The 24,269-nt window shown below is 45.4% G+C and overlaps 1 protein-coding gene across 1 annotated transcript in view; it reads right to left on the bottom strand.

Annotated features, from left to right (window-relative positions):
- Nucleotides 1-24,269, bottom strand: part of arhgef25b (Rho guanine nucleotide exchange factor (GEF) 25b) — a gene marked incomplete at both ends in the record, with an annotated part of 30,011 nt that overhangs the window by 5,165 nt on the left and 577 nt on the right. The window contains 6 exons of the mRNA XM_084446057.1: nucleotides 1,103-1,172; nucleotides 1,500-1,603; nucleotides 1,870-1,936; nucleotides 2,438-2,562; nucleotides 11,486-11,590; nucleotides 11,675-12,003. Coding sequence (XP_084302183.1) covers nucleotides 1,103-1,172; nucleotides 1,500-1,603; nucleotides 1,870-1,936; nucleotides 2,438-2,562; nucleotides 11,486-11,590; nucleotides 11,675-12,003 — 800 coding nt within the window. The remainder of the gene's footprint in view (nucleotides 1-1,102; nucleotides 1,173-1,499; nucleotides 1,604-1,869; nucleotides 1,937-2,437; nucleotides 2,563-11,485; nucleotides 11,591-11,674; nucleotides 12,004-24,269) is intronic.

A 24,269-nucleotide genomic window follows, 5' to 3' on the forward strand; every position in this document is an offset into this window, starting at 1 on the left:
TGTGGCTTAATGAAACATCCTGGACTAATGAGGGGCCTGGGACTGGAAGGCGGGGCTGCAGACCGACTTCAACTCAATTAGACACTGTAGCTCCCTCTCCCTGGCATGTTCACTGGTCTCTACTCTACTGCTTCTGCATGTACATGAGAATGTGCAATAGTGTATGTGTGTGTGTGTGTGTGTGTGTGTGTCTATGTGTGTGTGTGTGTGTGTGTGTGTGTGTCTATGTGTTGTGTGTGTGTGTGTGTCTATGTGTGTGTGTGTGTGTCTGTGTGTGTCTATGTGTGTGCGTGTGTGTATGTGTGTGTACGTGTGTGTATGCGCAAGTGTGTTTGTATTCTGTGTGTGCTTGTATGTGTCTCTATGTAGATCTACAGAAAGATAATCTCATGTTTCTATACTGCATGTGCGTGTGGATGCTTCCTGACTCTCTCTCTCCCCCTCTCACTTCACAGAACTTTGACTGTGAGATTGTGAACTCAGAATGTTGCCGTTTATTTGCCTCTAAGTGTCTGTATCCCTCTCTCATTTGGATGTATACAGTGTGTGTGCACGCTTGCGTGTCATATCTGTGTGTGTGAGTGCGTGTGTATTAAGTAGAAACAAGGCTTTTTATTTCCTCTGAATGTCGGTGTTATCGACCGTTTCCTCATCAAACAGCACTGAATCTCTGTCACCAAACCTGTCAGCGGTGACCCCTGCAGAGTCAAAGCTATCTCAGATAGTAACGTCTGCACTTTCTACTGCTCTAGTGATTCCCCCCTCTCCTCCAGACAGCTGGGAGAGCAGGACACATCTGGATGGCAGCGGGCCAGAGAGAGAGAGAACGAGACTGTAAACAGACTTTTCTAGGACTAGGGCTTCATACAAAAACACAAAACACATAACTGGAAAACCAAAACAACTTTGTTTCAAATGCAAGTCAACGGGGGTCACGGACAATGCGTAGGGACAAGGTTTACCTCAAAAGATGTGTGGGACAATGGACCCTTGAAGGGACATAATATCAACACTTCAAACTCTACTGTCTCTTCTCTCTCTCTTTCACGCACACACACACACATGCTCAAACATACACATGGAGGGAGAGAGAGGGACTCACATGTTTAATGAAGAGTTGGGCCAGTCGGTCTGGCTCGCTCACACACTTCTCCAGCTCTCCCAGGAAATAGCTGTGCGACACAGAACAGAGGAAAGGGTTAGGAAGGAACATTCACACACACACACACACACACACACGCACGCACACTGATACAGACTTCAAACACATGGGTATAACTAAAGGGTGCTTGGCTACAGTGAGAAGAGAATGAGCCATACAGATCAAACACGTTCACACACATTCTAAAACAGGAAAACACTTTGCAAGTACAGCGGACACAGATTTTCACACGTCAACATGACACTGTCTGAGCCTGAGAACAGACGCTACACACACAAATACACACACACACACACACACACACCTACAGTACTGTATATGATTCGACATGACTTACTCTTTATGCCAGTCGTAGATCTGGTGGATGTTCCCAAACACAATCTTGTCCTTCCCCTTCATGTCCTCTGTTACTCCTTGACTGGCCATAGTGGCCATGTAGCCCTGTAACACACACACGCACACACACACAAACACACACACACACACACACACACACACACACACACACACACACACACACACACACACACACACCAGTATCCAAGGGTCACTGACACATGACCCCAGGAAGGAAAAGGCTGCTACTTCCCTGCAGGGCGTATACTGTAGCTGCACATGTAATACTTGCGTGAGGAAACAGGAGGACAAGACGTGGAAGCAGCTATGTTCTAAGATCTCCACTCCAGTACGGACGAGGGGTCACACACCTCTACTATGAGTCCAAGGTCCTCCACGTACATCTTCTCTGTCTCCACTAGCTCTGTCAGCACGTATCTGGAGGGAGAGAGAGAGAGTTGAAGACAGAGTGAAAGAGAAAGAGAGAGGGAGAGATGGAGCGAGTGTGCGCGTGTATGACAGAGAGACAGACAGACAGTGTGTGTGTGTGTGTGTGTGTGTGTGTGTGTGTGTGTGTGTGTGTGTGAGAGAGAGAGAGAGAGAGAGAAACAGAGTGTGTGCAGGAGAGTGAGAAAGAGAGGGAGAGTGTGGGAGAGAAAGAGAAGGAGAGAAAGACAGAGTGTGCGTGTGTGTGAGAGAGAGAGAAAGAGAGAGAGAGGGCAGTGGGTGTTGTGCAGTAAAGCAGAATGGGCCATTAGGGTGGTGACTCTTGTGTGGTCACTCTGATGGAGGTTGGTGCCGAGTCAGACTCCTCCACAGTTTGAACAGCACCAAAACATGCTAACAGAGAGTACTCTATATAGCAGTAAGCTGTGGTGCAGTATGGCTGCTATGCTGTCAGAGTCAGAGTGGGTTCACATGGGGGTCAAAAACACCTACATGCTCTTTTCTAAGGCACTCCTCCTGTCCTCTTCTGTGTCCATGCTCGCTGACCATTGGCTGGTTGAGTCGTCAATCAAGGAGGAGCCGTCTTCATCCGGGAGAATGTTGGTAGACTGATGGTTCTGAAAGGAGTTAGGTTTGTACCATCAGAGAGAGGGGTCTCTACAGTACACATGCTCTGTAGTGGTGGGTCTACTATATGGGTCAGATGTGAGCGTGCTGTCTGGTTTGCCTGTACTCTGGGCCCGGGGCACACAGACAGACACTTCATTAATTGAGCGTCCTCAGCGGTTGGCTGGCTGCTGATCCAGGAAGCAGACAGCGCTGGGAACATGAGGGGGCGGGGGGGGGGGTAGGGTGTAGGTGAGGCCAGAGCAGAATCCTGTGGATTATTCCTGGGGAGCCGGCTGGACCCCCCCCGCCCCCCCCCCCCCCGCCCCCCACCTCGCTCATGGCAATAATCCTAGACTACAGCAATAACCACTTTCCCATATTTTATCTTTTTCACTCTCTCGCCTTTAAGTCTACAGGGATTTCAGAATTTATTTTTTATTTGATTTAACCATTGTTTAACCAGGTTTGTCCCATTGAGAAAAAAGGTCTTCTATAAGAAGTGAGGGGCATTTGGCGGTAAAATCTGGAACCCGTCTATTTAACATAATTCAAGGGTACTGAATCCAAAAAAACCTGTTCCCAAGCAAAATTATCTTTCTTTAACAATTTCTTCAGTAACTCTGTAACCAGGCAAGCAAGACAAATAAAGTGTATATATCTATGTTCTGAGGGTTAGGGAATGTGAATAAGTCATGTATAAATTAATCAGTGGTAAGCCTACTCTTAAATCAGTGGCCAACATTTCAGAGAGCTGTTTAGTAGGGTACCTCAGGGAGCTCCACATGCTCCCCCCCTTATTTATGGCATCTTAATGACATTTAAAAAAAATAATAATAATAATAATAAACAAGATTTTGAGGATACTACTGTATATAGAAATATTTTGCAAAGGATCCATTTGGCCCCTGATGACCCAAAATACATTGATATCTATGGAGCGCCATTCTATAGACTATCATGGGAACTTCTGCCTCCTATAACTCTTCCTCAGAACTACCGGTAGTCAGTTACAGCCACAGGACTGGTACTGACACAGGTCTGGTCCCCCGAACATGTAGCCATCCACCAAGATGGAGAGTTGTTCCTGGGCCAAGTTATCAGAGGCGGAGGTCCCCTAATGACATCCTCAATGCATTTGGGGTGACCCAGGGCACTGTACTCTTGGCCAGGAAGGTGCTATTGCTTAGGGATTGGTGTCCCTGTGTGTGGGGGACCATACCTAGGTCACCGTATGTGGTTCAGGGGGCAAGTTATAGGAGGTGGAAATCCATATGAGGGTCTATGGAATGGCGACAGATCTTCTTACGCATGCAGGATCATCAAAATCTGTATTAAAACACAGATTAGGAAAAAATAATTAGGGGGGTGCGCGTGGACCCCTCTGATGTACCCTACTAATTAGGATGGTACTAAATTAGGTGGTTGGTCTCATAAGCATGACTCAGAGGCTCTTAGACACTGAAAAACCCACAGAGACACTTGAATGAAGGGAAATGCCTGGAGGGCAGAGGGCAGGTGTAGAGGTGAGGGGACCACAGGAGGCAGGAGGGTAACAGGGTCCTGAGGTAGAGGGTGAAACGGGGTGAGGCAGAGCACAAGCGAAACCCAGGGTGAGCACAGGTCACAGCCATAGGCTAGTCACTAGAAAATATGAGGGTAAGATACAGTGCATCTGGAAAGTATTCACACCCCTTCACTTTTTCCACATTTTGTTATGTTACAGCCTTATTCCAAAATGGATTACATTATTTTTCATCATCAATCTACACACATTACCCCATAATGACAAAGTGATAAAACATTTTTAGGATTTTTTGCAAATGTCTTAAAAAATAAAAAGACAGACATCACACATATAAGTATTCACACGCTTTATTCTGTACTTTGTTGAGGCACCTTTGGCAGTGATCACAGCCTCAAGTCTTCTTGGGTATAATGCTACAAGCTTGGCAAACCTGTATTTGGGGTATTTTTTCCCATTCCTTTCTGCAGATCCTCTCAAGCTCTGTCAGGTTAGATGGGAAGTGTCGCTGCACAGATATTTTCAGGTCTTTCCAGAGATGTTCAATCGGGTTCAAGTCTGGGCTCTGGCTGGGCTACTCAGGAACATTCACAGACTTGTCCCGAAGCCACTCCTTTGTTATCTTGGCTGTGTGCTTCAGGTCGTTGTCCCTTTGGAAGGTGAACCTTTGCCCAGTCTGAGTTCCAGAGGGCTCTGGAGCACGTTTTCATCAAGGATCTCTGTACATTGCTGCATTTATCTTTCCCTTTATCTGGACTAGTTGCCCAGTTCCTGCTGCTGAAAAACATCCCCACAGCATGATGCTCCCACCACCATGCTTCACCGTAGGGATAGTATTGGACAGGTGATGAGTGTTGCCTGGTTTCCTCCAGACGTGACTCTTGGCATTAAGGCCAAAGAGTTCAATCTTGGTTTTATCAGACCAGAGAATTTTGTTTCTCATGGTCTGAGAGTTCTTTAGGTGCCTTTTGGCAAACTCCAAGTGGGCTGTCATGTGCCTTTTACTGAGGAGTGGCTTCCGTCTGGCCACTCTACCATAAAGGCCTGACTGGTGGCGTGCTGCAGAGATGGTTGTTCTTCTGGAAGGTTCTCCCATCTCCACAGAGGAACACTGGAGCTCTGTCAGAGTGACCATTGGGCTCTTGGTGACCTCCTTGACCAAGGCCCTTCTCCCCTGATTGCTCACTTTGGCCGGGTGGCCAGCTCCAGGAAGAGTCCTGGTGGGTCAAAATTTCTTCCATTTACGAATGATGGAGACCACGGTGCTCTTCAGGACCTTCAATGATGCAGATTTTTTTTTGTAGCCTTCCCCAGATCTGTGCCTTGATACAATCCTGTCTCGGAGGTCTGCAGACAATTCCTTTGACTTCATGGCTTGATTTCTGCTCTGACATGCACTGTTTACATTACATTACAGTCATTTAGCAGACGCTTTTATCCAAAGCGACTAACAATAATTGCATTTAACGTAGGAAGAGCCAATGTTAACTGTGGGACCTCATATAGACAGGTGTGTGCCTTTCAAAATCATGTCCAATCAATTGAATTTACCATCGGTGGACTCCAATCAAGTTGTAGAAACGTTTCAAGGATGATCAGTGGAAACAGGATGCACCTGAGCTCAAATGTAGTGAGTGTCATAGCAAAGGGAGTGAATACTTATGTACATGTGATATATATATATATAATTTTTTAAATATACATTTGCAATAATTTCTAAAAAGGTTTTTTCACTTTGTCATTATGGGGTATTGTGGGTAGATTGATGAGGGAAATTAATCCATTAATCCATTTTGGAATAAGGCTGTAACATAACAAAATGTGAAAAAAGTGAAGGGGTGTGAATACTTTCCGGATGCACAGTACATTACCATGTAGGCAACTAAAACAATCTGGCGATGAAGGGAATAATGTCCTAGGAGCAGGGGGTAGGCAGTGGCAGGCAGGCATAGAGTGAGAGGCGTCCTGAGATAGAGAGAGAAACCGGGTAAGCGCAAGAGAAACACAGGGTGAGCGCAAGAGAAACACAGGGTGAGTACAAGAGAAACAGAGTGAGCACAAGAGAAACACAGGGTGAGCACAAGAGAAACACAGGGTGAGTACAAGAGAAACAGAGTGAGCACAAGCAAGGGCGTAGGTTTGCGTATGGACGGTCGGGACATGTCCCTACCAACATTTTGGGAGGCCCAAATTGTCCCTACCAACTTTTAAGCAATCTTGTTCGCATTATCTTTGGAGTGCAGTTATATTAGATCATTAAGTTGGCCTTCCCATAGTTTGGAAGGACATAATTGGTACCATTTTGAGTGAGTTAACTAATTACTTTGCATTATGTTCGGAGTGACATTAGACCGCCTACCCCTTTCCTCCACCGTGAATGTGCCATCCCAGTATTTTTTTATGCCTCCGCCAGGCGATCGCCTCCCCCTCCGAAGAGGATGAGGGATATCAGGAGCTTTTTCTCCGCAACTGTAAGTAACGTTAGCGTTAGCTAGTTACTGGTAAACTAAGTAGCTAACGTTAGGCATTAGCCACATGAAAACCAGCTAGGTTGGTGCTAGCTAACGTTACCTAAACTAACATCACTTGTCTTTACATTGTGGCAAATTATCAACTGGTGATAGCCTATAGCTGGCTAGCTAGCAAACTGTTAAGACGGTTTCTATCATCCTGTAACATTAGGATAGCAGCAGCCATTACATTATTATACATTAGCTGCCGACCAGAGATTTAATTGAGTGGGACATCACGGCGTCCTTACAACTAACGACCGTTAGTGTCAGCATACTAGCCGGGCTATTGGCTAGCTATAGCTTTGTCAAACCCAGTCTGTGCTAGACGTGATGCTAATTTTCGCCATATTAAATTCCCATTAATTTATGCTAAAAAACGTCAGTGATATTAAAGTTGTAAGTTTTGATGTAAAAATAAATACATTGTTTTAGCCTGACAGGGGTTCTTGTTACAATTATAGGGGAAACGGAATACTCATAAGGTAACGTTATCTAGAGATTAGCCAGCCCGTGTGAGCCGTTAAAGTTACTTGGACTCAGGTCTGTTTTTCTTTTATACCCTGTGTAGCCTGTTTTCTTAGGCCTACAGTTATTAGCTAACTTAGGCTATACTTGCTAACTGGAATCTCATAATTTTCCTCTCACTATATTGGCCGGAGGGTGTTAAGTGAATAAAGTAAGATAAAGTAGTGTTGAAGTACATTTTTTCCAACTATGGTATCCAATTGGGTATCCAGGATTGTGGAATTTCTCAATTGGTATTGCCAACTAAATTTCTGGTATTTTGTGACTCCCCTAATGGACAGATATATCAAGAATTTATGAGTTGAATGTCAGTCTAAAAATCCAATGAAAATCTCAATTTTTATCAAATCATTTTTATATATGAAACACAGCAGCAGTTGAGAGAGAGAGTGGAGGGACGCAGCAGCAACCGAGAGAGAAAGAGAGAGTGGAGTGATGCAGCAGCAGCAAAAGTCAAGAGAGAGTGGAGGGACGCAGCAGCAGGCAGGATGTGATACACTGTATTAGTATTATTCAATTTCATAAATATATGCATATTTAAGAGGTTTAACCTCTCTTCCCCAGCAAAAAATGTGTATGCAGGCTACACTGTTATATGGTCCCTACCAATGTTGAAACCAAACCTACGCCCTTGAGCACAAGAGAAACAGAGAGTGAGCACAAGAGAAACAGAGTGAGCACAAGAGAAACACAGAGTGAGCACAAGAGAAACACAGGGTGAGCGCAAGAGAAACAGAGTGAGCACAAGAGAAACACAGGGTGAGCACAAGAGAAACACAGAGTGAGCACAAGAGAAACAGAGTGAGCACAAGAGAAACACAGGGTGAGCACAAAAGAAACACAGGGTGAGCACAAGAGAAACACAGAGTGAGCACAAGAGAAACACAGAGTGAGCACAAGAGAAACACAGGGTGAGCACAAAAGAAACAGAGTGAGCACAAGAGAAACACAGGGTGAGCACAAAAGAAACACAGGGTGAGCACAAGAGAAACACAGAGTGAGCACAAGTCACAGGCTTAGTCACTAGACAACACTAAGGGTAAGATATCTAGTCTAGTCACTAGTCCACATTCATAAAAGGAGTTCGGGCATCACTCTGTTGCTGACATGTATGTCTTTCGCAGAATATGCACACACTGCTGTAATCTTCAGGTCTCAGTTAACTATTGGATCCATTGTAGTCTGCAATTTAAAGAAAAAGATAAGCCTAAACTGTCTCTTGACAATGTAGGCTATTATCAATGTGTTCTCACATCAAAAGAAATATAGCTAGCTCACTGCATACAATTTGTGACTAATCTGCATTTGTAACTAATCACAACTAAATACCATATCTACCCTCATCATAGTCATCATAATATTATGTAGCTAGCTACATTAATAACATATGTAACTAATCACAGTGCTAAGTTTGTTAATTTTGCGCTCACTTTGAGGTCAGATCTTTTGTTGGCAGGAGGATGTCTGTGGGGTCTGCTGCATGTTTACAGTGCTGCTACTGTCTGCACTGCATGTGCTGCATTTCTGAGGGGATTATTCATAGGCTACTATAAATGTTGATAGGTTACTGTAGTAACAGTAACAGGGAAACAAATCATCAAAAAAAAATTAAAAAAAGGTGCATAAGCGGAGGTGAGGATTTTCTTCAGAAAAATAGGGGTGTAAACACATTAAAAAAATGTGTAAACTGTATTTACGGGCATTTAGCTTCCACTACATCCCTGCTCTGACCCTCAAATACAGATCTAGAAACTTAATTTTCTCATCTTTGCTTTCCTACATACAAAAATATTTGGGGAAAATGGTCCAAGAAGTGTCCAAGATGGAAAATTTGGCAGCCATTTTATATTCATTTTGATATGCAAATTAGAAGGTTAAAAACTCAGTTTTGCTTGGGAACAGTTTTTTTTGATTCAGCATCCTTGAATTATGTAAAATAAACTGGTTCCCGACTTTTACCCCCAAATGCCCCTCTTTCACATTTTTGTGCGTGGCGACGCACTAAAGATAGCAAATGTCCGGTTGTCACTCCCTCCCTCCCTCCCTCTTTCCCTCCCTTCTTCCGTTGTGTTGTTGACCTGTTGTGTTGCTGACCTGCAGTTCTATGTTGTCACCACAAGAGGCAGTGATCCCAGAACACCAAAACAAAAACACTATGACACTATGATGAGGCCAGATGCAGTCAGAACCAGACCTGAGTAACTAATAAAGCTTCAGAATACTGATGACTCTGCTGAGGCAGTGAGCTTACTGGTCGGCCTCCTTGCACTAATGTTACAACCGCTATAGCACACAGACAGTAGGCCCATTCATTCTGTTCCATCTATGGAAAAGAGATGGCCAGACTCTTGATGAAACAGATGAAGCATTCATGTCTGCCTGGGGACATTCCTGCTGGCTACTGGGAGGTCGATGCTGAGATAAAGGCAGGACTATGACAGGAGCTGTGACATATTTGCATACTGATCCAGGGCTATGATCAGCCACCCAGAGAGGGTCAATGCTGGGGAATCAGGCACACGCATGTGTGTGTGTGTGTGTGTGTGTGTGTTTGTGGTGTACTGGAGAACACATTTCCAGAGAGCTCCTCTTTCAAGTGTCGGTGAGGCCTCTTCCTCTCCTCTGTCCAGCCCGCCCCAGACCCGCCCGGCACTTCTTTCTCTCCCCCCCGCAGACTTGGAGTAACTCGAGACTCCTCTCCTCCGTCCTCCAGCCTGTCCTGGGTGGACTTCCTCTCCCAACCCCCCCTGTCTCCCTCCCTCCCTCCCTCCCTGTCTCCCTGCCTGACAACTCCGCCTGATTGCTTCCAGATGAGTTTCTGAAAAAGCCCACAGGACTGGATGATCCCACTGCACAGGGCTTTGGGGGCTTTGGGGTCTCGCAAGGCTTACTCACTTTTAAGAGGGTTGAAAGATTTTGAGAACAGACTGGGAGACAGAAAAAGTATGTGTGTGTGTGTCTGTGTGTTTGTGTGTGTGAAGATGTGTGTGTGTGTTTGTGTGTATGTGTGTGTGTACGTGTGTGTGTGTGTGTGTGTGTGTGTGTGCGTGTGCCAAGGTTATTCTAGTTAACGAAAACTAACTAAAAAACTAAAACTAGGTGTGAAAAAACATTTTAGTTAACTGAGATAAAAATAAAAACTAGGCTTTATCAAAAAACGATAACTAACTAAAACTATATTGTGCGTTTACAAAAGTAACTAAAATAAACTAAAATTATAGAAAAGTCCTTTCATAAATAAGCATAGTATTTTGGGTGGATATAAAATCTATTCTCCATTTTTTCTTTAGCTGTGCCCCTGCGTAGAAGTAACCTCACGTGCACCAGATAGTTTGTTTCACACGGAGTGAAACAACGTGAGCTCACGAGATCAGGACAGTCTCATGAGGCTAGCGCAGAAAAAAACAACTAAAACTACTACTGAAACTAATAAAAACAAGCATTTTCAAAAAAATAAAACTAAACTAGCAAACCTACTTTAAAAACTAATTAAAACTAAACTGAAATTGAACACAAAAAGTTAAAACGATATAAAAATAAAAACTATTGAAAAAAGCAAAACTATTATAACCTTGGCGTGTGCGCGTGCATGTGTTCATGTCTGTGTGCGAGAATGTATTTCAGTAAAATGGCCAACAGCTTTCTTTCCTGATCCAGGGTCTCTACATGATCCAATGATCCCAGTGAAAGGGTGTTGGGAGGTGGGAGGAGGGCCTGCTATGTTTTGATAAACATTTGCATTCACTCTCACTGGTGCATGTTTCTTCTGCTCTGTTTGACTCTTCCTCCATCTACAGGATTCCTGTGTAAACCAATAAATGGTTTCCCAGCAACAGCGCTATCTCAGCTTGCAGGAGTAGAGACTCGTTTTGAGACATGAAAGTATATTTACGGCTCTCCCATCCTCTCCCCTCCTCTCCTCTCCCCTCCTCTCCTCTCCTTGGAGCTGACTAGAGCTAAACACCTCAGGAGACAGTAAAACACATGTGCATTTAGTTTTTTGGAAGATAACAAAGGCATTCTGTTTGTGTCTTTCATGCATACTTTCGAATAACAGCATTTGCTCTTCAACTCTTTCTCTCTGTTTTCATCTCTCTTCATCTCTCTCCCACTCTCTTTCTCTAACTCTCTCTCCCCTAAGTTCTAAGTAGTGTTCTTCCGGGCTGTTTTATTTCTGCCCTTGTATTGATGCAGGGTTCAAAGGCGAGTGTCAGCCAGCATACGTCAGTACGTTGAGATATGAGCACTCTGACAACTGTAGTCTGTCTCTGTTCGCTCCACCAGGACAGCCTTGGCGGAATTACGCCTTCCACAAAGGGTTACAGTGTGCATGTGTGTGTGTGCACACGCGTGTGTGTGAATGAACCTTACCAGACTGTGTGTGTCTTTCTCCTGCAGCAGGTCAGACAGATAGCTGTGACAGGGCTGGTGCGCTGGGGAGCGAGCCACTGGACTGACGAGGCCGTCGGTCCACTCCTGCACAACACACAAGTCGCACGTCATGTAAGGCACACACTCTCCTTCCCCACTGCGCGGCTTCAGCGGACGGCGGAGCCTCACCAGGTCTGTGTGGGCGCAGGGGAGGATCGTGTAGTGCTCCCCCTGCTCCAGGGGCTCTCCTGGGGCCTGGCCGGGTGGAGAGAGCTGGGCCGAGGCCTGCTTCCCATCCGGCCTGGCGACCGGCTTCTCCCCCTTCCCTCCTCCTCCCGACCCGGCGGAGCTGAGCTTGCGGACGGGGTTGGTGAGCCACTTCTTCAGGGACCTGACGGAGCGCCGAGACCCCCCGGGAGAGGGAGGGGAGCCGGGGCTGGAGCTGCCCATGGCGTGGGGGGGCAAGGAGCCCACAGAGGGGGTGATGCTTCCGTCGCTACCAGCCACTGAGTATGACTCTGTTCAAGTGAGAGAGAGAGAGAGAGAGACTGTCAATATTCATTGATATGGATAGGAGAAAGACAGAAAGTGCTTTATGTAGAGCAAAATGAGAGCAACCGGACCCTCCTGCAAACGAGCCATGTCCCATGCCCAGCTCTCAGACTACCTCTCCTCCATCTCACAAAAATGTGCTTCAATTTCTTGTTTTAAGCCCGAACGGTAACTTAAGCGACCAGAGTTACAGTGCTGTGTGCTCGAGCCCTAAACCAACAACCCAGCTCCAGCGAAGAGCAAGCGACGAGTCTCCGTGGTTCTGAGGAAGCGGCAGTCAAAGGTGGACAGTGAAATGGGAGAGGGGTCTGTGTTTCAGATCCCGTGTGAACAGTTGATGCGTGCAGGTGGACGTGGGTGAGGGAGGGCCTGGGGTGGGGGGGGCCTGGGGTGAGGGAGGGCTTGGGAGGAGCGAGGGCCTGGGGAGGGGGCGAGGGCCTCCGGTTAGGGGGGAGATTCAGCTTCAGCTCCGAGGATGAGGGTTTAGAAGGCAGTCTGAGCCAAACTATGAACCGTTGATTAGAAGCTCCCCAAAATAGATCAGATATGCTTGACGGACAAGGCCTCGTCAACTGGTGTCACACACGGAAAGCGAGAAGTGTGCAACGGTGTGGGGTGTGAGAGTATGTTTGTGTGCGTGTGTGTGCCTGTGTGTGCATGTGTGTGTGTGTGTGTGTGTGTCTGTGTGTCTGTGTGCATGTGTGTGCATGTATGTATGTATTTCCGTATTTCCAGATCTCGTCCAGCACTGTCAGTGGGTCAGGGACTTGTACAGACTGTAGTCCACATGCTGAATACATCAGGTGAGCCGAGACAGTGCCTTTGGATTCCAGTGCGACAATGAGAGAGAGAGAGAGAGAGAAAGAGAGAGAGAGAGAGAGAGAGAGAGAGAGAGAGAGAGAGAGAGAGAGAAGACTTTGGAGGCAGGGGATGAGGGATGAGTGGACAGTGAAATAGTTTCCAATGACAGGACAGGAACCAAGGCTTGAGCTCTTTCTACAATCAACAAGAGAGACAGAAAGAGAGAGAGAGAATAAATATTAACCCCCTAAAAATAGCTGATGCGTGATTATGACATTCAGAAGCTGTCACAGCCAATCATTCTACATGTCATCGTATCATATCTCATGCCACGGGGAGAATTAGCGTTTACCAAACCACAATTCTACACTTTCCTTCTCTGGCATCGCTAGCCCACTAATACATGTGTTGTCACTCAGACCCACCACAGAAGCATTCCACTTCATAACCCTGTGTGCGGTGTGGACTACATACAACAGAGCTGGATCCCTGACACACTGCTCTGATTAAGCACCCTAACATTAGGGATTTGCTTCCCTTTCTGCTGAGGTTAGCCCGGGCTGTGTAGAGCTCTCAGCGGCTCGATGTTGTCATTTTGGCGCCCTCCCATACCCCAGCTTTCCCTGTCAGCACATCGATGTAAGCTGTCATCATAATAGCAGGGTCGGGGGAACAACCGCTCAGACAGGGATCTGCCTGTAATGGCCGACTCAGCGGTCTCAGCCCAGACGTCGCTTTTGGCTGAGGAAGCAGCACATGGCCGTGTCTCCAGATGGCTCGTTTCCCCCCTCCTCCACCTGCTGAGGTCAGAGGAAAATGGCTGTCGGGTCAAATTTGGATTTTTAATGAAACAATCGTTATCTATGTCCATGAAATTGAGTGCAGCGATTGCTTGCCGGGGCATTTTGTACAATAAACCGGATTAGCAGAGTGATTATGTAGAATCAAAGCCTGTTTGTGAAATCCTCTTGATCATATCTAGGCTCCTATGCCGCCACTTCGTCGAGAGCCCCAAAAGTTCGAGGAACCCCAACACTTTGCACACCGAGTGGTTACGATGAGACAGTGAAGCGAGTGTGTATCGCGTCGAAGCGTTCATTACATGAGTCGACACTTTCATGGACTCTGAATTGGAAGAAGTAGACATACGTATGTCATTTTGACATATTTTACCAAAATAATCAATTATTTTCAACAATGTTTTATTAACATCAAGTCGAAGCTTTCATCATTACATTAAGTCGACACTTTCATGGACTCTAAATCAGAAGATAACCAAACAGATGCATGGGAACATGCATGCAAATAAATGTGCAGAACACCGATGACTTTGAGAAGTGCTGTTATGGAGATGATTGCAGAATTCAAGTGACAAAGCAGCTGCCACAAGTAGGATAGGCTATTGGGCCAACTATATAGGCTACTAGACCACAATCTATCATCCAGTGCATTTATAGGCTTACAAATGAACATGAATGTATTGGCTATTTTAAATGAACCTCGCTAAACATGTCATGTTACTGTAGATTATTAACATGTAATCTATAATTCGAAATATTTTATGCATTTATTGGGAGTAGGCTATATATAGGACCTGCCTATTGCATTTATTATTTGTTGTAATATTCTACCCTATATGGACAGATGATATTGTCATGATCTATAATACAACTATAGATACAATTACAGATACCTCTGTAATTCTTAAAAAAAAAAGTGATCATGATGAAAGTGTCATGACGCTGATGTAGCGTAATGAAGGCCTTGATGGGATACACCTCTCTCTGTCTCATCCTAACCATTTCCCAGAGGAGAGTCTATTGGTTTCCCATCGCAATCTGTATTATAAGTATTTGCCACTCGACTTGAAGTCACCGCGAGTGATTTTTCGATGAACTGGGGGTACCACCATCTAGGCTAACTGTTCAGTATATTTGTCAGGTCCTGGTCAGACAGGAAATCGGTCTCCTGTTTCCAGATGGATTGACTAGTCCTGCACAACCCAGTCAGAGTCAGAGACTACAAATCAGCCTTTTATAATTAAAGTAATGTATCACTGGCAACTTGGCTGTGAACAAGGCAAACTCATTACTATAATGGGGTGATCAATAGAGGGGGAGAGTACAGGGAGGGAGAAGGTTCACTTCAGTTTGATCTGGCACCAAATATAATGTTGACCAGTGAGGACAATAAGAATGTCAGGGAATCTGCAAAATCTGCACAAAAAGGGGGATGAAAAAAACTGGACTTTTGGTGTCCAATGTAACATCACCTCCAAAAGAAATCAATGGAAGGGAGAGAGAGGGAGAGAGAAGGGGAGGGTTAGGCAGAGACTTTCCTGGCAGCAGATCCTCATCCATTCAACACAGGCAGCTTGACAGTGTTTGTGTACTCAGCCCTGCAGGGCCAGGCGACCTGAAAAAGCATGCCAGTGGACAAACAGACCTATGCTGAACACCCCCCTCCAACACACACACACACACACACACATAAACAAACACACAGAAATAAACACACACACACAGAAATAAATGCGCGCGCACACACAGACAGCTCTACAGCCACTACTACTATGGCCTGGCTACTCAACATCTGATCGTCCTGCCTTCCTCATCCTGCACTGCCCTGCCCATATCAGATCACTCAGAACAGAGGGTACCCTCTGGTGATGATACAGACCTTCTCCTTGTTTTTTCCGAATGCGCCTCTTAATGGCTCTTAACTCTCACTGTGACCTGCAAAATGGCACTGGAGCGAGCGCTGTTTGTTTGAGATTATTATGTAATCAGCTTGTTTCCCACCGAGTAACAGCTGGACTGCCATCCGGATCACAACTGGTACGTCAGGAGAATGACAAGTGTTTCCTTTCAGAGGGGAGAAAGCAAGAAGGGTTGTGTTTGTTTGTTTTTTAAAATTCCAAATCAATTTCTAAAGTGACCAAATTGAAATGAAGTGACGCCAGTCATGATATGACGTCTTGGTTAACTGTCATGCTACAAAAGCTGCATTAAATATTCATGTAACTGTAATGTTAAAATTGGTAATTGCTGATATAACTGATAAGCACACTTCATCACCTAAAATAATCCCATATTGTGTAGTGAATATTACTGAAATGATTAATTCTCTTGGCTACTTTAAAAAGTCCTAATTGAGCCTATTTCTATATAAAGACTTATGATGAAGAGGTATGCTGAGGTTAAATGTGCTTAAAGCCCATGTTTGTGCACAGCATACATTTACATTAGTCTTCTTTGAGGAGCTGTAAACCCACTTGATCCTGTGATCCATTTTATAATCCCAGTGGCTGAGAATGTCTGTCTGTCTAACCACTGAGTACATGTGTCTGTAGTGGTGGGTTGCATCAGTGTGTGTGTGTGTGTGTGTGTGTGTGTGTGTGTGCGTAGGTACATAAGTATGTACCTGTAGAGTACGTTTGTGCGTGTGATCGGTGATCTCATTGGCCCAGGGCCTGCGTCTATCCTGAGTTATGGAGCCTGAACATACAGTACATCAGCAGCCCGGGTTAGGAAGAAGAAGAAGAAGAAGAAGTGGAAGAAGAAGAAGAAGAAGAAGAAGAAGAAGAAGAAGAATTCTTTATTTGCCATACAGCATGTGACACACACTTAACTCAACACACGTGTAGTGTGTAATGGGTGACACAAGAAACACACTCATGCTCCTGTCCGTCTTCGTCAGGGACCGACAGCGTTAGGCCCGGAAGACCTTCTTGCTGTGAGGCAACAGTGCTACAGTACATACTGCGCCACCTAGGTACCCCAGTACACCACCCTGCCAGGGACCATTCATTCCGCCATTGACTTTATTCACTCTGCATTAGCGCATCTACAGACAGTATTATTTTATTACACACCGAAGTGAAGACAAGGCATTCATCTTAAAAAAATAAAAACTGTCTTGACATTTTCACTTTCGAAAACGGTCTTGAAATTTACGTATGAGCTATGTGCCGCCCCACTCTCTACACAGATTAGATTAGACTCCAGACAGGGACACATCAACAGCTCGAAGACATAACCCTCAAACTAGACTGGGCTGTCCAAAAAGAGCTTGTTACAGTATCAGTGGTAGCCATTTGGAGTTATTCTGTTGATGTTGTTATTACACATGAAAGTGATATAGCAGCTAGCTCTGCCCCAGCGACAGCGCAGGGCGAGAGGTAATGTTTTCGGTGGCGTGTGTTTGTCCGTCCGTCCATCTGTCCATGTATTTGTTAGCAGGATTACGCAAAAACTACCAGACCAAAACTCAGTGGAGGGGTGTAGCATGGGCCAACTTAGAACCCATTACATTTTTGAGCTGATCCGAATAATGGGGCGGGTCCACGAGCCGCTTAAACACGGCTGGGCCGGCCATTCACCTCCATTCATTTTTTGGACTTCAGGAGTGAAAAATTCCCCCCATTCACTGTCAATGGGGAAATTGAAACTGCCATATATCAACATGGGAAGGTCATAGAGTTTGGACTGGCATAAAGCTCTCGACCTAACGAATGCAGCAAAACCAAACATGTCCCGCAGAGCCACCAAATGCATTCATGGGCGGAGATCAGTGCTCTCCTAGCACCATTTCTAGTATTGTAAACGTTGAACAATGTGAATGCAAATTACATTTCATGAGGAGACCAACAGATAGACGAGTTACACCCCACTGCAAAAAGAGACCATATCACCTGGGCTTATCTCGTACTGCTGGCAACTGGTCAGTCACAACATACACACACACACACACACACACACACACACACACACACACACAAACACACACACATACACACACACACACACACACACACACATGGGTAGGATCAACTTACTCACTGGTGTGACCTATTTATCTGGAGCTTTGTGGTGTGAGGTATTTCCGGGTGTAAGGTCAGGGCGTTGTCCTGCACAGAGCATGGGTAGAGGACAGTGTCCATATGAGGTCCTGTGTTCCTCCAGTCCCAGCCATAGCCAGTCACTGTGACATCTTTATCTACAGGGGTAGGTGATGCGGGACAGCTAAGTATGGCCCAACAACACTGCACATGGATCCCAACCAGTCAGGATGCACTGGATCAACTCATATCAATAAGGGACCTTGTCTTTGTTCACTAGTGACAGAGTAAGCTTGGCCATTCTGGGTCTGTTGTTACGCACAGAACTAGCTGCCTGTCACTACTTTGTCTAACTACAATGACCAGAGCTCAGCATGGTTTTAAGTTGTGTGTGGGGTATCACAATTGGGTCAAGCTATGAAGGGTGTGTGTGTGTGTGTGGGTGTGTGTGTGTGTGTGTGTGTGTGTGTGTGTGTGTGTGTGTGTGTGTGTGTGTTTGCCTCTGCTTCTATTTGTGTGGAAGCTGTTGTGAGTGGAAGCTGAGTTTTAAGTTGACAGTCCAAGCATGCCATTGGATGAAGTCATCATCGTTGCAGTAAACTCCAGGATTTTGGGCTCCAAACATCCTGTGGGAAATCTGCCTGGGCAAATACCTTTCAGTCCACGCCGCTCTCATCATCAAAACCATAAGTGGTATACTGTACATTTGAGGGTCTCAATGCTAGGCTTGTTTACACAGAAAGACAGACGCTCAGCTGAGATGTAGACTGAAGAATTACAGTCTGTGTTTCTAACAAAGCACATGCCATATAATTCTATGACACAAGAAGTAGCTGCATCATCTAATGAACCTAATGCCTCATATGTTGACTTCACTTGTAGCTAGTGCATTACTCTTGGGTAATTATGTGTACTCTAATATGTACAGTATGTATGGCCGGTATCTTTTCTTTCATAAATTATCTGATGTCAAAAGACCCATTGGTGTGTTTAGGAAAGCAGGTCAGAGTGTGGTAAACACACACACGCACGGGCGACACACATACACACACTATTGCTTCATCCTCACATTCCATTCAGATGCTGTGGTCAGGGAGCTGCTGACCCACAGAGCCCCCTCTGACAGCCCTGGAGCCTTCACACCCAGCCTGGCCGGCACACACACACACCACCACTTCCTTTTTAGTTAGCAGGTTTATTTTTACACATGCTGGCAGTAATGACCTCACACACACGAACACACACACACTAACACACACACACTCACACACATTTATGTAATTAATAATTGCTCGTGGAGTTTATGTGCTTGAGTGAGTTATGGCTTTGTAAGGCATTCAGATTGCTGAGAGGGCCCTGAGTACTGTATTTTTCCAAGCGCATTTCCCAAACATTTCCATAACATATTCAGACCTTTTCACTAAGTGTTTATAAACAGATCTATGACAATTGGGCCAAATGAAAAGATTGAGGAGAGGAGAGGAGAGGAGAGGAGAGGAGAGGAGAGGAGAGGAGAGGAGAGGAGAGGAGAGGAGAGGAGAGGAGAGGAGAGGAGAGGAGAGGAGAGGAGAGGAGAGGAGAGGAGAGGAGAGGAGAGGAGAGGAGAGTGGGAGAGGGAGAGGGAGAGGGAGAGGGAGAGAATGATTAGAGCCAGCAAAAACCAGTGGCCTGGATATGAATAAAAATATCACCGGAAGAAGCATCCAATTTCTATGATTGCCTTCAGTTCAGTGCTATTTATATTGTAAAAATGTAGGGGACTTGATTCTGCCTTATAAGCTGAAGACAATGAGTAGCCCTACTAAGGTAGTGAAATCACCCCCACCCCCCTAACAAACACTTTGTATCTTAAATAGGGGTCATAACAAGTCCAGCAAAAAGTTGCATTTAACACATACACGAACAACTCTGTCTGTATCTCTGTCTGTGTTCATTTTCCTCTGACACCATTGGCCTGACAGCATTCATATTTGGTTTGGGTACCGGCAGGAGTCCCGGGCAGACGTTGACAGGGGCGGATTTTTTATTTAGGTAATTAGGGCTGACTAAATGTAACCTGACGCGCCAGATGGTTTTGTTCCACACAACCATCTATGAAAGCTCAGTTGGAAACCATCTGGAAAAGGGCAGGTACTTTCAAAAATAATGGGCAGGTGATCTGTCTATCACCACCCATCGCAAGCTAATTTCAACCAATCAGATCAACGAACCATATATCAATAATCACTGTCGTCACAACTAAACCACGCCCGTAGCTGCCTCATAGGATGCCAAACGATTTTATATCAAGCTATTCCAGACGGACGTGTGAGAAAAAACTGTGAGCTTGTGAGATCAGGTGAGCTCATTTTACTTCACTCCACAGATTAGTCTGGACATCCAACCGTTCAAACTGGTCGGGCCAAACACAAATGTTGATCTAACATGGGGCGGGTTCAATACAATGACTGTACCCACTTGATACGATGATAGGAAGTCTGACCCACGTTTCGTTGTTCTGATTGGTTGTAGGTCTATCCAATTGGGTCCTAAGGCATTTGCTCTGCGGACGTTGATAATGCCCCATGGAAATCGAAAATAGCTCTGGATTTCCAGACCCTCCGCATTTTTGCGAATTGGGCCAGGCTAAGATTAAATGGACAATTACTGATAAATAATTATGAATGATAACACGTCTCTTCCTCCATCTTGGATCACATACCCTCTCGCGGTACTTGCCAAACAGAAAACGTTCACTAGCTGTGAAGCTAATTTTTGCTATCTTCTACTCCATTTACTTATGCTAAAAACGTTAGCGATCAGTACAGTACAGTAGTAGTTGTTACATGAAATTGGTCATCTTCTGGTCGATTTAGCAGTGAGTAAAATCAACCAAATGCCAAGAAGTGGACATCATTGGATTCCTCTCGTCCTACAGAATCTAGCTATGTGCTTTTGAGCAGTTTGGGTTGGATGGACATATAATGGACTAAATGGCCAATTACTGATTGTGTGCTTCAACTGGTATCACAACTACAGTCCTACAGTCTACTGTAGTAGACAAAAACATGAGTGCTCAAGCATGAGAGACAGAGAGAGAGAGAAATGGAGAGAGCAAGAAAGAAAGCGAGGGAGAGAGAGAGAAGGAGGGAGAAACAGGAAGAGAAAGACAGAGAGTGAAAAAGAGAGTGGGGTTAGGGGGTTAACAAATGAGTTGAGGAGTTCAAGGAGCAACAGGAATAAACATCAGAACTGAATATCAGCGCAACACATTACAACAAATCCAGTTTTTAAGGTAGAAAGTAAGAGATGATGGAGATGTTTGATACAGCCACACACACACACACACACACTCACAAACGTCACACACACACACTCACAAAAATACTCGCACACACGCACAGTATGGTACTGCATGTCTTTTTTTATAGGGCCACTGTGAAGCAGTCATGACGACATCACTCAGAGCGGGTTTATTCTGAGCCCCATGTGATAATGATCTCTGTCACATTAAAAGGACTGCTTCCCTCACCCTCTGATCTGCTTCATGAAGTAAGACCTTGGCCCCTGGAAAGCACTATTGAAGATGATGTTAAGACTGTGGCCTCCGGGGGCCCTGACAACCTTGAATCTTTTCTCCAGGATCTGAATACTCCAGTCCCACGTGCACTACTCTATAAGCTCACAGTCAGAACACTGCTATTTTACCCCTACCATGCACAATGTACCATGTTCAATGAAATGGCTAGTGTGTCTGCGAGTGACTCGGACCTACGACCCTGAGAGTCACATGCTCATCGACTGAGCTAGTCAGGGCAGTCATATACACATATGTTCTTTAAAAGGACTGCAGATCAACAATCTGTGCAACAACTATGATTGGAATGGTCAGTGTGACTAGAGCAGCGGCCAGAACCAGAGAGAATCTGGAATGTGAGATGCTGCTGTCATCCCTGCTAGAGATAAGAGGAAAGAAAGAGAGACTGAGAGAGAAAGAGAGAGAGAGAGAGATAGAGAGAGAGTGGGCGAGAGTGTTATCCTAGTGCTTTCCTCATTTACCAATTTCACACTTATTCTATTTGTAGAGCCTTTGCTAGTCTGTCTGTCTGCCTGCCTGTCTGATGTCTGCCTGTCTGTCTGATGTCTGCCTGCCTGTCTGATGTCTGCCTGTCTGTCTCTCAGCATGGATAGCTGCTCCATTATCACCCACTCAATTGAAACAACAGAGGATTTAAGACAGAGAGAGAGAGGAGAGAGAGGGGGAGGAGGGGAGGTGAGCTAGGGTTGGATTGGGGCCACAGTGCTGGTGGTACAGATGACAGAAATCCCTTCCTATTACTGCCCTCTGCCACACACACACACACACACACACACACACACACACACGCACACACACACACACACACGCACACACATGCATCCAACCCACACATCAATCCAATTCAACTGAAAATCATGAGCAAACTCACAATCTGTCACAGAAATCAGTCACATGTGTATACACGCACAAACACACACACACACACACACACACACACACACACACGCACACACATGCATCCAACCCACACATCAATCCAATTCAACTGAAAATCATGAGCAAACTCACAATCTGTCACAGAAAACAGTCACATGTGTATACACGCACAAACACACACACACACACACACACACACAGACACACACACAGTATAGTATGCAGTCCAATCCTCAGTGCACAGATTGCCCCAGTCGAGCCAGATGATCGCACTGTCATCAGACTATGTCATCATTCAATCAGTACAGTAAATCACAGTTGCTTTTGTGGCCTATGGTCATCAAAGCACTTTCATTAAAAGCCTCCTGTTTTATCACCTATCACCACAAGCTCCTCCTACAAAATAGTCAGTTGACTGCTGGGTATTTTCCTCTGTTGGTGAATGAGCACTGACTCAATTCAACACTGAAGCTCACACATATACAGTAGTTTGGGATGGGAAAACAGAAAACACACAAACACATGAACACACACATACAGTATAATATAGACAGACTCACAATCTCAATTACACACACACGCAAACACACACACACACACACACACAAACACACACACACACACACACGCAAACACACACACACACACAAACACTCACACACAGACACACGTATGAAATGCCATATCAGTAATTTGCCTTGGTAATAGTGGATCAAACTTTGCGAGTCCTCTCTGAGATCTAAATCTCAGTGACTTCTCTCATCCTGTGCCTCTCTAGTGCCAGTGCACACACACACACACACACACACACACACACACACACACACACACACACACACACACACACACACACACACACACACACACACACACACAGGAGTCCTGATGAAACATCTCGTAACTGTGCTCAAGCAGAGAAAGGAGCATTGAGATGCTTCATTGGGGTTTGGCTCACAACCCTGTAATCAGCTACAGCAAACCAGCAGAGTCTGGAACGGTTTTCAGGACCTCAGCAATCTACTGTGGTACAACTTGTCAGCAGCAGGACCACATGAACAGAAACCATCTGCAAGATCAGCAGTAAAAAAGGCCGGTTTATCCCTACAATATCAGCATATCCTGGGATTTGATACGCATAATAACCAGCGTACATAGAAATGGACACAGCCCGTTGTGTCCATCACTTAACAGCTCTCTGTGCTTCTGTGGACAGGCCATAATGAACATAACTTTTTTTCCCCGCTGCACCTCATAAATCCTGTTTCTATTCTCGGAAACTTGGAAAATTGGGAGATTTGGAGAAGGATGTATCTCAGTGTGTACAGGGTGAGTTGTGTGTGTGTGTGGGGGGGGGGGGCTGGGTGCTCAGGCCTGGCTCTTTTGGGGGAAAGGAATGTCTGGAGAGTGACTCAGTGACTCCTGCCTTTCCATGATCCACTGGTCCATAAGCAACACATTCCGTGATGCTGCGGAGTTCCAGATGTGAGTGTGTATCACTGACTCTCTCTCTCTCTCTCTCTCTCTCTGTTTAGACCTATAATACTGAGCACAATCAATGTGTCTATATAAAACCTATATCACTGAACACTGCATAAACCCCATTTTATTGAGCAACCTTGTTGGCATGAACCCTGAACTACCAAGTATTAGTTACGTGTCTATAGGAACCATTGCTGAGCAAAGAGTCTCTGTGTATCTGTCTCTGTTTCTAATCTGAAGAGACACAGGCTCATATCAACACACAGCATGGGACTGTCTATGTGCCTCTTCTCAACCCAGAGACTGACACAATAACCACCAGAGAGATTTCATTTCCTCAGGAGGAGTTTGAGTTTGGGCAAAACATCCCCTATCAATTCTCTTCCAGAGCCCTTGTGTGTGAGTAGAGGAGCCAGGCAACCAGACCAGGACAGACAGAAGCCTGTAGAAGTTTAGAGAGCAGAGAGGGAGTGAAAAAGGTCATGAACATGGGAGCATGTTCAGAGTGATTAGAGGGGGAATCCACATTCTGCTGGGTTCATTGGGAGGTTATGAGTTAGAGTTGGAGAAGTGGAGACATCTTCCATCTCGGTAGCAAAGCCTCCACGAGAGGGACACACAGCGTCTCTGGCTTTCAGTCAGTCTGTCTGTCTGTC

This window comes from Borostomias antarcticus, assembly GCF_949987555.1.
Source record: "Borostomias antarcticus genome assembly, chromosome: 11".
In the NCBI taxonomy this organism is placed as follows: domain Eukaryota; kingdom Metazoa; phylum Chordata; class Actinopteri; order Stomiiformes; family Stomiidae; genus Borostomias; species Borostomias antarcticus.